The following is a 14,602-nucleotide window of genomic DNA, read 5'->3' as shown; positions in this document are numbered from 1 at the left end:
CCGATGATAGCCACCTTCTTCCCGCCATTCTCTTTCTCTCTAGAATTCTCACTTCTGCTAATATTCTGTAAGACATGGAATACTAGAAAATTGAAATTTTTAATGCTGAAATCAACCTAATTAGCGATACCTACATGATGGGGGGGGATATCTGGAAAAATGCTACTTGTAGAGAAGCAATCCTTCTGTAGTCAACTAGGAATTGACTTTCTATGAGTTTAAGTAAGTCGGCATATGTTTTGGTATACTTGAGATCATTTTGTTAATGGAGGTGCCGCCATGGTGGGTGGATGTCGAGGAGTAGTATGGTGAAGAAGGTGGTGCTGATTTTGTTTGTTTGTTTATTATCTATTTTAAATAAGGGTAAAAAAGGAAGTCCAAACCAAATAAAAGAAAGCGGGGTGTATTCATAATATTGTAGGGTGCCAATAAAACTACCATTTCTGGATTCATCTATAGTTTTCGTAACAATGTGATATTAATTTACAAGGGGCGAGAAATTTGAACTGGATTGCAAACAACATCTGTTGAGAATCGAACTTTAGAATTAGTCTAATTCTACCTCGAACATATCATGCATTTTTTGCTAAGAACTACAAGCTGTCAATGCCGCATGATGGTACTTTACCATCTACTAATTTCTCCATCACTTGGGCCTTATGAAATTTCCCTCTTTGATCATCATTTTTATCATAGACAAGATGAAATCTATGATTTATTGACCAAATCAAGTATTTGTGCAATTGATGAGAAGATTAATTTAATTGCTGCAATGATTGAGAATTTTATTCCAATTCTGTTTAGTTAATCAATGACCAAGTTATATAATCATCTAAGAGCCCCATATATGGGGCACTATACATTTACTTGTATTTGTCTTAATTTGAAGGCAACATACATATTTTTCTTCTTTTGGGTCTGATAAAGGCACTATACATTTTTTATATATTTAGATTTTGTGTATGCCATATATGTTCGCACACACTTCGGTTTGAAGCAAAATCTTTCATCTCCTTGTCATCAAAACTCTTCCCGTAAAAGGAAAAATATTCAATAAATGAAGGAATGGGTTCATGTAATATGTAAATCTAATTAGTATATTGGTCCTCTGCTGAAAATAGTGTTGCACCACGCTTGGCAAAGAAAGCCAACCAATACCAAATAAAAGAATATTGCGGACTGCCATATACCCATTAAATTTGCAATCAGTTACAGGAGCATGTGCATTAGCTGCAAGTTAAATGTAAAACAGAAAGTGAGACAAATTAATGAATTTGTTGCGACACAAAGGAAAAATACGACAGACGTAATGTGAAATCTAATAGCATTAGTTGAAATTCATCAGCAATTTGAAATTCTTGAATTTGTTTAATTTTGTATAAGAATGATATATGAATGATGAATTAAACTATATAAACAATTCAAATCCTTGAAAAAAGTTTCAGAATGAAAACCACAAAAAAGTGAAATAAAATGTCTCTCCCGATCCTAGCCCATCTATACATACATACATACATACATATATATATATATATGTATATATATAATATTTGAGTTTTGGGCTGTTTGTAACTTCATCCTTCTAAGAAATAATGCAAAAGGTGCTAAATGCTAGAAGCTTAAAAGCAGAGAAGTGCGAATATGGTTTTGGTCAAAAGTGCAAAAGGTTCTGTTCTCACTAGACATGAATGAACTCGTGCATGAACCTTCTAAATGCTCATCGATTGTATTGTTTTTCAATCCAAGCTGCATGCAAGTCAAGTCCTCGCACTAAAGTTGGCTGTAATTTCTTATTTGACAGGGACACGATGTTGTCTTCTTATACCTTCTAATCTTTTTTCACCAACGAAAGTTTTTTACTTGATTTCCCTGAAATTTCGATTTCACTTGGGCTTGCCACTTGCCAATTAGTTTGGTGATTTCGATTTAACCCTGAAAAGCCAATTTGTTCCACTTCTGAATGAGGAATAATAAACATAAGCGGATTAGGTGAGCAAGAGCACTCAGTAGGACTCGATCATCGGTTAAAATTGTTTTCTTCTATAATTCTGAGGTCGTCAAACCTTATTCATTAATTTTGATAGAGATGAGATAATCAGAAATCAGAAAAATTAGTTTTTTTGCTCACTAGCTAATCATGATATGCGCATGTAAGTTCATAAAAATGTTAGATGATGTACTTGTGGTGTGCAAGGTTTTTACTTATAAAAAATGGACGGACAATAAAAATTGGTTCTGCCTATCAAAATCGTGACTCTATTATCATGAATCTATTTGTACTTGCCCACTCAAATGTAGTCACTTCTAGGGGTGAACGCGAGTCGAGCTGGGTCCATTTTTGGTGGATCTGGACTCAATTTGTTTTGTAAACGATTCTGAATTGTCCTAGTTTAATGTATTTCAGTATCTTCATTTTTAGTGTTAGTTAATTGGGATAAAATACCACACCTGGTAAGTGTTGTACCATTTGGCTCATCTCTCTAAAACTTTAGCAGTTAGTTGCAAAAATTGAGACAACTAAAAGGCTTATCTGTGGTCGACAAAAGGCATATCAATGACTCATTAGGTCTTTTATAACTAGAGGTGGCAAATCAACTCATTAGATTGTTAATGGATACTCGTTAAAATCCATTTAGTTTGATTTTACCTTATATCATCATCATCACTACCAAAACTCGTCTCTATATTATGATGATATCAAATCAACTGGGTCTTAACAGGTACTCATTAATAACTCAATGAATTAATTTGCCACCTCTAGTTATAGCATGTTTACTCACCTCATTTACTGCAACTAATGTAAGTCAACATTTGTCAATTGGATGAATCAAAATGTCGTGAAGGAAACTTCCCAATGCATGTCCTTTATTTTATTAACAACTCCCAAACGGCATGCAAGTCAATTAAGTCGCGTCCTTTATGATTTTATCTATCCATGCAGATGAATCCGGATCCTCTTTGCGAGGATTTCAGAGATCTGTGAATCGTATCTGTTTATTGTACATCGTAAGGTCATAAATCATTTTAAATATTTTTATTTAAAATTAAATACAAACAGTACTTGATAAAAACTGACTGCACAATGTACGATGAACAGACACAATTCACAGATCTCTAGGATCTTCACCAAAGGATCCGGAGAGGATCCTCTTGGCATGCAGATTGCATATTACAAGTTGGCTTTAAGGGAGAAATAGTATATTACCCCTCCACCCAATAACCTCTCGTTACACTGTTCATGCTAAGATTAAGGATGTTGATGGATCAATTCAATTTAGAGGAAATACAAGTTGTACAACCAATGTGGCTGGCCCAAAGCCTGTAAGAATACGAGTGACAATAGAAAAATATTAGGCACTCGTTTGGAAACACACTTGCGAAATGACTGAAAATGTTTTTAGAAAAAATATTTTGAGTTTCAAAAGCACATGAAGTGCTTTCTTTAAGATGCATTAGTTATGTGCTTCTTGTAGCACTTCAAGTGGATCTTTACAATTTGCTTGCATTCTTAGTAAGAATTGGTTCCAAAAAGGTGCGTCAGATTTGGGAGCCTTCATTTGAAAATTGAAATAATTTCATAGGAACAAGGGAAATATAACCAAAGCATCACACTTCGCAACTACAGAAGTATTGTACAGATCTCTATTTGGAGAAAAGCTACCTACTATAGTTACAGAGTCTCAAAACGGTTGTTTTCATCAACTCGTCTTTTCAGCGCCTGATTTGCGACTCGGAATATGTTTGATCAAACACCAAGCAAGGGCCATGCATCGATCATTTTGCTGTTTTGGAGTGTTTGATAAGCCAATCAATGACAACATCTATATTTATGGAGTCCTTGCATGAGATCATATAGCAGCACACTTCTTTATCCGTAATTGAATCAAGGCCTCTGAAAACACCCAATGTAAAGCATCAACATTTCTAGGAGTAGATATCAGCAAAAAAGAGAAATGGTGAGTGAAGTATAAACTTCTAGAATATTCTGTACTCACAGTTGATCAACCAATGCTTGTTTGGAAAGAGCCTCAGACTTGTCGATTTTGTTGCCAAGAACAAGTAACGGAATCCCATTTAAGGAAGGTTTCATTAAGAGGTCGTGCAGCTCACTTCGAGCTATTGGAATATTGTCTCTGTCAGCAGCATCAACTACGTAGCTGTGACAACATCCATCATGAAAGAAATTTTTTAAAGGGAACCTCGGCTTACAGTCACGTGTGAGAACGAATACCAACATCTAAATGAAATAACTATTAAGTGTACGGAAAAGACTAAAACTAACATGACAAGTCTTGAAGTAGCTGGGCTGTCTGATGAACCATACATTGTTATCTCAAAAGAAACAAATATTGTTGAAAAAAAAATAATTAACGTCGCTGAAGAGAACAATAATGAGTGATAGATAGCCTACTTTGTATAATACCGGATGTAAGAATAGAAGTGAGAAGTATCTTCGTTTTTAAATAATATGATTGCCGGGTCAACTGTAATGGTTCTTAGAAGAATAAAATGTTTCAAAAGCAGAAAGAATCCAATTTCGATTCAGGATTAAGTTCCAGGAACAAAATATAGTGTTCCTGCACAGTGGCAGGCATTTGCTGGTTCCTGAAAAGCCGGAAACATCTTAAAAACAATTGATGGCAAAAAAAGAGATGTGATACTAAAACGAGAAAAACCAGGAGATAGTAAATGACTGAAGGACTTACACAATTACAGAGACGCCACGACAGTAACGCTCCCACATTGTGCGGAACCTTCTTTGACCTCCAAGGTCCCAAACCTTGATTGTCACATTTCCCTTGGTTACTTTTCGCATGTTGAATCCAACCTAGTTTTCATAGAATGAATATTCCTCATAAGTACTAGAAGTATGTACTTTCATGTTATACGCTTATTTATTTATTTGATCATGTAAAATGTTAGCTTAATTCCATAGTTTGTTAAAGAGATATGCTTACAGTTGGAATCATGTCCTCACTGTAGCCCCCTGTCTGGTAAAGAAAACATAGAACCATTAATGTGAAGGGAAAGAAATTATACATGCTATAAAGGACGTGGAACACTTGCGTTCACTCACAGCAATGGCATTCAAAAGAGATGTCTTTCCTGCATTCTGAAGCCCTACTAGTGAAAGTTCCATTTCCTGTTTAAAAAATAAGCTGACACGTACGCACAGTCAGATGACACAAAGTTAGCAAACTGATAACGGATAAATCCAGGAACCTTTCAATTTGAAACAGTTTCATAATAACAGAAAGGCGAACCCCAATAAGACTCACTGCAAACAATTTAAGAAAATGTGAAAGTATCGAAGCCAGCAGTTCTCACACGTTACAGCTATTAAATGTTCAATCATGCAAGTATTCTAAGTACGTTACAGGAAAATTACATGCTTCAACCAAAGAATCGCAATGTGCTAATGGATTAAAAAACTGAACGTGCATGCATACACGTGACCTGATAAGCAGTAATGTCAGCAACTTTGGTCAAACAATCAAGTGATAGCTAACACTGACAATAACAGAACTACACTCAAGTCTGTGTAAAGCTTGGATACACTTGAACAAGGCATGAAAGGTAGAATATCCAGCTTCTACTAGCATGAATGCATCCATATCATATCCAATAGTATTACTACACATTTAACATTTTCCTGCAAGGAAGTTCAGTTGTAAAACAAGTCCATGACTCCAAGGTAGAGACCATTGTATCCTTGTACTATGTATTTGTAATATAGATGATGTTCAGCTAAGAAAAGAGATAAGTCTCTGTCGCTAGAGACTATACAGAAATTATAGACGTTTTCAGACGAGCAGTTGGGATGGTTTAGAAGGAACTAAAGACTTAAGGGACAAAGATAGTTTAGACATATGGGTCAATAGGTTCGAGCTAAAGAGATGGAACTTAGATCAGTCTGCTTCAAAGTCATCATCTAGGAATTCCAGGGACTTCCCATTTGGTTTACTATTCATACTTTGCTCATGTTTCAAGGACGACTTATTTCACTAAACACTACTTGACAACAGCTACTACCTCTTCCTAGAACAGAAGTACACAAACACGAGTGTTCGATATCAAGAAACAACATTAGAGAGAAAGATCAGTCCAAATTGCTCCATATCTCCACAAAACAAGCCCGGAATTATTAGCTAAGATTTTCAGTTTCAAATCCATTCGAATAGTTTAGAAAATGAAACCAAAAAGAAAGTTTTCATACTAATCTGGATCAGATGAGCATTCTTTTATTTGTGTCAGGATTCTGATAAATTGGGAATTTTAAAATTTTAAGTTTCCTTCTGAAACTTGCTTGTTTTAGCATTCTATGGATTTGATTTAAAAAAGATTTTAAGATAACATGAATTACAAGTTCCAAAGCTTTTGTACGAACTTTTGAACTTGCATGTTAAGATTATATACTTCTTTTTGTCTTTTCTTTTCCTTATTGTGCATTAGAACTTCGACATCGAATCCAATAGTTTAGTGCTCAGCTGTTTTCAAGAGAACTGTAGGGTCTTCTCTGTGCTCATGATCATGCTCTACTGAGGGCCCTCAGTTCTCACTATACATCTCATTCATTTACCCACAAGTTGATTCAAATTTGTCCCTGACCTAAGACCTATATATATATATGCAATGCGTACCCCATTTAAGTGTAGAAAATTCGATATCAAAACTGTGAAAGCTACATAAGAGTATTTCAAAGGAGTTCCTCAAGAACATATGACTCAAGGCACTAGATTGAAGTGTCTAACCAATGAGGGAATTGCTCGTCTTGCTTAATATGCTAAATTTTTCTATGACTTTTCACCTCTTTGGTGGCAGTAGGACGCCTCCCTAGTTGGCCACTCTAATGCTCCCTTACTGTGGTTAAGAATGAATGACACAGCAACCTAAAGAACACAAATGAGACTGATTTTTTTTAGCCATGCAGCCTCCCCCACAAAAGGGGTTTAGGACTCCAAAATTCATGTAGTTGCTACCCCCAACTGCCCGAGTTAGCTGGACCAATTAGAATTCAACAAGAAGGCTTGCGATTGACATCCCCAGTAGCTAGGATGTTGCTGGCACCAACCTTGTTGGAGATTGGCCAGCATCTCATGGAAGTTACTTCCTGCAACAATCATCCACATGATCGGTCCTCGAAATAAGGTAGCCACCTCTTAAGAACCACTATGCAAATATGTCTCCGCTTGCAGCCAGCACCATGTCATTGTGTAGCCTTCACCCAGGGCATGTTTTGCAGGATTACAGCCTTCCAAACGCAAGCTACGCACCCTAAGCACATTGCTGTGCATGGTACATGCCCAGGTGATACCCAATACATGCCCAGCCCATGCCTTGTCTGCTACTGAACTGCCTCCTTGCAATGGCTTGAATACTGCTGCCCAGCTGCCCAGCTGCCCATGCCATGCCACACCAACATAGCAAGCACCTGAAGCAACCGCACAATCATGTGCTTCCTCCTCCATCCATGGTCTTGCCTTCCACATGAGGCTGCGACCCCTTCATATAGCGGCATGCTGTACACTGAAATGCCACTGCAATCTGCCACACATTCCTTTCAAATTGGTCCTGCTCTTTGCACCCTGCGTTTATGCTATGCCACAGCTTGCTGGCACGTCTCAGAGCAATGCATGTGTGCTGCCCCTCCTGGAAACTTGAATTCCCACTTATACGTCGCTTCACTTGGCGGTGTCCAGCCTTGCTTTCACATGGGCAGAACAGCCATCATGACTTGACCTTGGCCTTGACCCTGGCCCCCAACTCCAGGGTTGTAACATTTATCTGCTACAATTTTACTTTCAAACTTGGTGTTTTGAATAAATTAGCGTTCCCTATCATTGTTTTGCATCCCATTACGGATATGAAAAGAAATGAGAAGTAGATTAGACCTAGTGATTGTCTAACCTCGTGAAGCTCAGAAATCTACCCGTAATAGTGGAACTTAATGACATATGATGAAGTACCTAACTCATAAAGCAAAGGTGCAAAATCCATTGACAAACATAAAGAGTGGAAGAGATTTTTTTCTCTCAACTTAATTCCCTAAAACAGATAACTGCATGTTTCCAATCTTTATGAAGTAATGCAATTAAAACTTCAAAATTCATACTGGCGCACAGACAATAGTTTGCTTATCTTAAAAAAGAGCATAATTGGTCTTTTGGTTCTGTAGATACGCTGCGGAAGGCTCCGATCAACACGATATCTCTCCCACTAATAATATCTTTTTGCAATCGCACGGATTTTAGTCTCGGGAGATTGAAATTCACCTTTTCAGGTGTTTCCAGTATGGTTTTAACAATGAAGATAGCCTCAATCAGAAAAACAGCCACAAAGTTGCAATTTTGGCAAGAACAAAAACATCAAACTCCTAAACTTTTCTGGGTCCATATATCTTTTCAGCAGCAAATTACACCGTAAGAAAATCGTCTCTTAATTCTCATTATTTAACTACTCAGTGCTTGAACCATAGGAGTCACAAAGCCAAAAAGCAACCTAATTTGAGAGTGAAATGAAAGCATACTGAAATTGAACATAGCTCAGTGTAATACACAGATTCAACCAAAACAAAGCCACCAATGAAGCAATCACTTTCGGGTTTCGATTTTACTATTTATTGATTGTTAGCAACTTGGCATAGCATATGAAGTTCTCAAATTAACCAACTTTTTGAACCTCAAATCTTGAAAATACAAAGTTGATCACATAAATCAGTGAACTAGAACACACATTCCAATACAAACCAATCCAAAAAGTCAACAAACAAATTAACGAAACAAGGAACATAAAAGAAGAAGAAGAAGAAGAAGAAGAAGAAGGGGTTACCTGCGGAGCCAATTGAGGAAGGAATCCAGTAAACCCATTTTTCGAAAACAAATGAGGTTTTGGGTGAGATAAGAGGAGGAAAAGGGCAGCAGAGGAAACCAACAAGGAGGAAACTTGGGCCCACTGCTGATCCCTTTCTTTTTATCAATCTCTGTCTGTTTTTTAGCTTCCCTTTTGTGATGACCGACCGCTGTTCCCCTGTTTTTTTTTTTTTTTTTTTTTTTTTTAACCCTGCCTCTTCGTCTCTCAAGTTCTCAACTGGTTCTTTGCATAATTCTATCACCCCATCATTAATACAGAGACTTGATTTTTGAATTTTCAAGATTAAATATTTATTTTGAAGTTTTTGATTGAACATTTTTATACTAATCAACGTCCAATAGTTTTTTGGTTAATTCAAAATTATATAATTTATCCTCATAATGAAAAAAAAAAAAAAAAAAGTATCATTAATTTAATTAAAAGAAAACTAATAAAAATGATTTGAAAACTTTGAAGAAAACTAATAAAAATGATTTGAAAACTTTGAGTTTTAACAATAACGACAAAATAAAGGGTAAAATAAATAGTACCAGGATTAACCTTTTAGTGCAAAAATATGGGTTTTCTTTAAAATGAACTGTACAAGAAGCTTTTCGTTAAAGTTCTCTTTAATTAAAAGTTGTTCCAAACTTATTTACTAGAAAACAATATTATCTAGTGCATTTTCTATAGATCAAACATATTCTTAAATTATTCCAAAATGATGAAATATTCATTTTTAATTTAGTTTCAGAATTGGGTACGTTTCAATTCTATGTTAGTACGGTACATTCGGAGTTGGTATGTTTTCCTTTGACGTTGATACATTTTCATTTTCAATTTTCACTGTCACATTTGTTTGCATGGGTACGTTTTGATTTGAAAAAATAAAATAAATATTAGATTTAAATACAGTTGAAATTATTTAAAATATATATTAGATATTGAAATGTAAATCAAACTCAATTAAACCGAGGTGGCTCAAGTCATAACATCTTAATAAAATTTTCAAAAAATTAAAACAACTAAAAAAATTAAAATTTGCAATTAAATTTTATATTTTCTCTTTTATAAATGCATGCAAAGTCTCACACGATAGATAAGGATGGGCATTGATTCCATTGAACACTCATTTCGTGTTAAAGATGAAACGGTGGTGCGGTAACCTGATGGGATAGTAATGCCCATAGTCTACATCTTCATCTTCATCTTCATCATAAATACTTTAAATTATGTTCCATCATGGACTACGGGCTGGTTTGGTATTGATGTGCTTTGAAAAAAAGCTACTTCTGCTGTACTGTGAGAATAAGCAGCTGTGAAATAAAGCAGCAGAGTGTTTGGTAAACTTTTTTGTAAAAGTGCTTTTGAAAAAAAAAAGCAGTATTAGAGTGTTTGGTAAACTTTTATGTAAAACAGATGTGAAAAAAAGCTGGGTTTTGCAGCTTCTTGTTTTTGGCTTTTTTTCATCCAAAACTGTGAAAAAAAGCTGAAGCTGAGTGTTTACCAAACACAAAAACAGCTCCCAGCTTTTTTTGATAGCAGCTTTTTTCAGAATCACCTCAGTACCAAACCAGATCTACATCTCATCCAAAGAAGTCAGGATCAATCTTGGTCTCCCTTCCCGAATCCGAGGTAATTCTCGTCACGAAAGATTTCGTGAAGGTTGTCTTCCATACTAATTTGTTTCCTGCCACCCGTTAATGCAAATATATTAATGTATTTTTAGTTGAGGAAATTTTAAAAAACATGCACCTATCATCGTCAGCTGTCTAATTGTATGATAAATTTGTAAAAATGGTCTATTAATTTTAACTTAATTGAAGCAATAATCCCTTAACTAAATATTCATGATCATCAATCGCTTAACTCATCAAAACGTGTAGCTATGATCATTTTCGTTAACCACATCAGAATTCAGTCAAAATGAGTCATGTTAGAAGGACAAAACTAGGATTGGGTTAAAGTTGAAAGATCATTGCTCCATGTGAATTAATGTTGAGGGACCATTGCTACAGTTTTCCTAATTTGGTTTTTCATATATTTGCCCCTTAATGCAACCTCACATGAGTGACACATGACTAATTTTTACGGAAGTTGTAACAGAGTTAACGAAAATGACCATATTTACAAGTTTTGATAAGTTAAGGAACTAAAGGTCATGAATTTTTAGTTAAGGAACCATTGTTCCAATTAAGTTAAAATTAAAGGATAATTACTACAATTTCCTCAATAACTAATTATATATGCTTTTGAACCGCCTGAATACTTACTCTAGTATAATTAACACAAACATGGGATCCCAGAGAAGAACAGAACCCTCAAACCACCAAAAGTACTCAAAACCATCTAATAAGATTATTCTCCAAGCAAAGAGAGAGTGCTTGATTTAGCTGAGATTAAAGACAAATAAAAGCAAATGAAGCATTTTTCAGTCAATAAAATTTGCATTGAGCTCAAAGCTAAGAGGAACAGAAGTGGTGAGAGCACTACACTACAAGGCAAACTCAGATTTGCAAATAACAGCATTACAGACATCCCCCTCCACATACAGCATAAACAGTAATATACAGGGGGTAAAGAAGATTGCTACTGATAAAATAAATATGAAGGTGAAAACGATAAAGAGACATGATCCCGGCTGTAAGATTTGCTCAAAATAAACTCAAGATTAAACAAATTATGCCTGACCAGAAGGGCAATGCAGGAAAGAATGCTGATCTTTGTTCAGTACTCACGGTGATATGCGCGTATCAGTTGATAAATACTGCTGAGAAAGCCATCGTCCTCGTCATGAGATATCAGGATTCGCATCTTGTTCGTGCTTTAAACTAGAACTGTAAAGCTCATCGATTCGGCTAGTCACCTCACCCATTGAAGGGCGGCTATCAGGGTACTGAACAGTACATTCGAGTGCAATCTGTAAAAGCTGAACCATCTCCTCCTCAACATTCTGGTACCTAAGAAGCTCGAAGTCAAACACCTCAGCAGTCCACTCCTCTCGAACCACTGAGTGAACCCATCTTGGAAGGTCTACTCCTTCCTCGTTCATGATAGTTTGGGTTGGAGGCTTTCCTGTAAGTATCTCCAAAAGCAATACGCCAAAGCTATAAACATCTGCCTTTTGGGTTACTTTGCTAGTATCTGTGAGTTCTGGGGCACGATAACCAGAAATGCGGTTCGGAGTAGATGTTGGGCTTGCAAGATGAGCAAGGCAAAAATCAGAAACACAGGCTTCATAGGATCTAGTGAGAAGGATGTTTGAAGATTTAATGTTTCCATGGGAGGTAGTGGGACCATGAGAATGTAAGTATGTAATTGCACGAGCAGCTCCTACAGCAATACCAGACCTTGTTTCCCAATTCAATGGAGTCCTTCCAGAACCTCTGGTTCCTGCAGTGAAAAGATAAAGGAATGAACTGTTAACAGAAAGATGGTTAACAAAGAGAACAAATAAAAACTTAATCATTGACTCGTACAATGTGATTTATTGTGAAAGAATACTGAATTCAAAAATAAAAGATACAGACATAGTCAGAGACGCCAAAGCTCAGAAGCTTACAGCATTTTTTGCACCTGGTCTATGCAAGTGCTGCTAGCATTTGGACCAAATGCCACTCTCCTAGCCAATACAAGAGACCAGTAATCAAATAATGACATCCTTCCTATGCCTATATTGCTTAATACTTTCTTAGGAACTCGCATTTTGCTTCTTTGATGTAAAAGAAATAGCTGCGATGGGTCACAATCCTAGTTGTTCTCAGATGGGATTCAGTATGATTTTATTATTTATTCCTTGTCTTTTAAATACGTATTGATTTGTCTGTTTGGTATATAAATGTATAGCAAGCCGTGATAAACAAAAGGCTTCCACAACACTAGTCTATAATTACTAATTGAAGAGTTCATTTTAGACATGCATGTTTGGGGCAACAAAAAGACGATGCAGTTGACATAGAAAATGTACCAAAAAAACCATCCAATGGAGAAACACAGTCAAGAAAAAAAGCGATAAACATAATATAGCAACAGAAAACCATTTCAAGAAAAAGAAACGCGAAAACACCAACTCAAACAATAGCTGCATTATATAATGCAACGAATGAAACCCCAGCATGAAATGCTCACCGTGCAAAAGAGCAGATAAGCTTCCCATAGGCATGTAATCATACACAAAAAGCTTCTCATCCCTGCTGTAGTAGTAAGCCCTGAGTGGGACCAAATTTGAATGATCCATTCTTCCAATCTCTTCAATCTTCTCCCTGAATTCCTTCTCTGATACAGCCACTTCCTTCAACCTCTTCACTGCCACTGACACCCGCATTTCCAAAGTTGCCTTGTACGTAGTTCCAAATGTCCCCTTTCCAAGTACCTCAGCGGATGCCCTCAATAAATCCTCCAAATCAAACACCTTCCCCACATGCCCGAAGAACACTAAACTCTTATTCCCACCACCACTCTTCACACTCCCTTTTGATGTAGATGAATAATCAGTACTCGAACTCCTATCCAGCACCACCTTTCCACGGGAGGTGTCAGCCTCCTGAGGCTTCCCCGGCACAGCAAAGTTTGTACCTTTTTCCCCATTTTTCTTTCTTCGGCACAAAAATATCACAATGGCAACTATCGCCAAGAACCCAATAATACTACCAATCACAATCCCTGCAATTGCCCCACCAGCCAATTTATTCTTCTTCCCAGCATTCTCAGTCCCATTGCAGGCCTTCAACGGCTTCCCACAAAGCAAATTCCCCTCGAACGCGTTTTCGGGCCAATCCGAAAGCTTCGAAGGAACCGACCCGTTCAACTGATTAAAGGAAACGTTGAATTGTCCAAGAGACGGTAAACCCAGCTCAGGAATTGACCCAGTAAGCTGATTCTCCTCCAAATGCAGACTTATCAAACTCGTCAAATTATTAAACGCCGACGAGATTTCGCCGGAGAAATTATTTTTCTCAAGGTTCAATCTCATAAGGCTTTTCAATTTGAACAAAAACTCAGGAATTGGACCGGAAAATGAATTACCTTGCAAGTAGAGATTTTTGAGGTTGACTAGGTTGACAAGGTCGTTCGGTAGTGGACCGGAGAGCGCGTTTACGCGCAGAGAGAGGGTCAAAAGCTGGGTTAAGTTTCCGAGACCCAAAGGAAGCTGCCCAACTAGTGCCCAACCCGGAAGCCGCAATTCGGTGACCCGGTCCGACTCGCATTTGACGCCGAGCCACGAACAGGGCTTGGTCTCCGTCACGTTCCAGCCCATTGTACGGCCTCCCACGGCTGTTCTGAGCGCCAGCAAGGCATCTCTGTCGGAAGCCAGATCAGAATTCGCAGCCATGAGAACACCAAGGCAACATAACAGTAACACAATCAGCTTCGGGGGCTTCATTTTTTCAACTCCAATGGCGAAAAACAAAGGTGGGTTTTGTTCTTCGAGGCGCTTCACGAAATGGGTTTTATCCGATTTTTTATTTGAATTCGAATTTGGTTCTGTGGTGACTGTCTGTTTGGCTGGTGAGAAAGTCACAGAAAGTGAGAAAAAACGAGAAAAAATTGAAGGAGGGAGGGTGAAGGTTGAGAACTTGAGAGGACGATGAGGTGGTTGCGTTGTATTAAAAGCACCGGAATTCCAGAAATGGCTTTTAAAATGCCACTGACTTTTTTGAAACATAAATGAATGTGTGGGAAATGGTTGAAATTTTTTTGAAAATTTTTATTGTGACGGGAACACAGGTTATCATATGTTTTTATGTAATAG

General features: G+C 37.1%; 2 protein-coding genes across 2 annotated transcripts; both read right to left on the bottom strand.

Moving 5' to 3' along the window:
- Positions 1–3,556: 3,556 nt before the first annotated feature.
- On the bottom strand, positions 3,557–9,004 carry LOC137739823 (ADP-ribosylation factor-like protein 8c). The gene is made up of 6 exons (XM_068479541.2): positions 8,830–9,004; positions 5,078–5,159; positions 4,959–4,991; positions 4,707–4,828; positions 3,996–4,157; positions 3,557–3,892 (listed from the first exon to the last, which is right to left on the bottom strand). Exons 1-6 carry the CDS (start codon positions 8,865–8,867, stop codon positions 3,775–3,777), a joined length of 555 nt encoding a protein of 184 aa, XP_068335642.2. The 5' UTR covers positions 8,868–9,004; the 3' UTR covers positions 3,557–3,774.
- Positions 9,005–11,277: 2,273 nt separating this feature from the next.
- Positions 11,278–14,551, bottom strand: LOC137739720 (putative inactive receptor kinase At1g48480). Its single transcript, XM_068479401.2, has 2 exons — positions 12,979–14,551; positions 11,278–12,243 (listed from the first exon to the last, which is right to left on the bottom strand). The coding sequence occupies exons 1-2, from the start codon at positions 14,513–14,515 to the stop codon at positions 11,642–11,644; spliced, it is 2,139 nt and encodes a 712-aa protein (XP_068335502.2). The 5' UTR covers positions 14,516–14,551; the 3' UTR covers positions 11,278–11,641.
- Positions 14,552–14,602: the final 51 nt, after the last annotated feature.

Source organism: Pyrus communis, chromosome 9, assembly GCF_041283825.1.
Source record: "Pyrus communis isolate YQ-2024b chromosome 9, ASM4128382v1, whole genome shotgun sequence".
In the NCBI taxonomy this organism is placed as follows: Eukaryota; Viridiplantae; Streptophyta; class Magnoliopsida; order Rosales; family Rosaceae; genus Pyrus; species Pyrus communis.
Note: the sequence above shows the minus strand (reverse complement) of the source record. Positions and strands in the feature narration are given on the sequence as shown.

Excerpts from the sequence above, each read along its gene's own strand:
- LOC137739823 (XM_068479541.2), bottom strand. The coding sequence starts at position 8,867 with ATGGGTTTACTGGATTCCTTCCTCAATTGGCTCCGCAG. Across the intron at positions 4,829-4,958 it reads GTGAGGACATGATTCCAACT|GTTGGATTCAACATGCGAAA; the intron begins GTAAGCATATCT and ends TATGAAAACTAG. Across the intron at positions 3,893-3,995 it reads CAAGCATTGGTTGATCAACT|AGGCCTTGATTCAATTACGG; the intron begins GTGAGTACAGAA and ends GGGTGTTTTCAG.
- LOC137739720 (XM_068479401.2), bottom strand. The coding sequence starts at position 14,515 with ATGTTTCAAAAAAGTCAGTGGCATTTTAAAAGCCATTTCTGGAATTCC. Across the intron at positions 12,244-12,978 it reads CTTATCTGCTCTTTTGCACG|GAACCAGAGGTTCTGGAAGG; the intron begins GTGAGCATTTCA and ends TTTTCACTGCAG.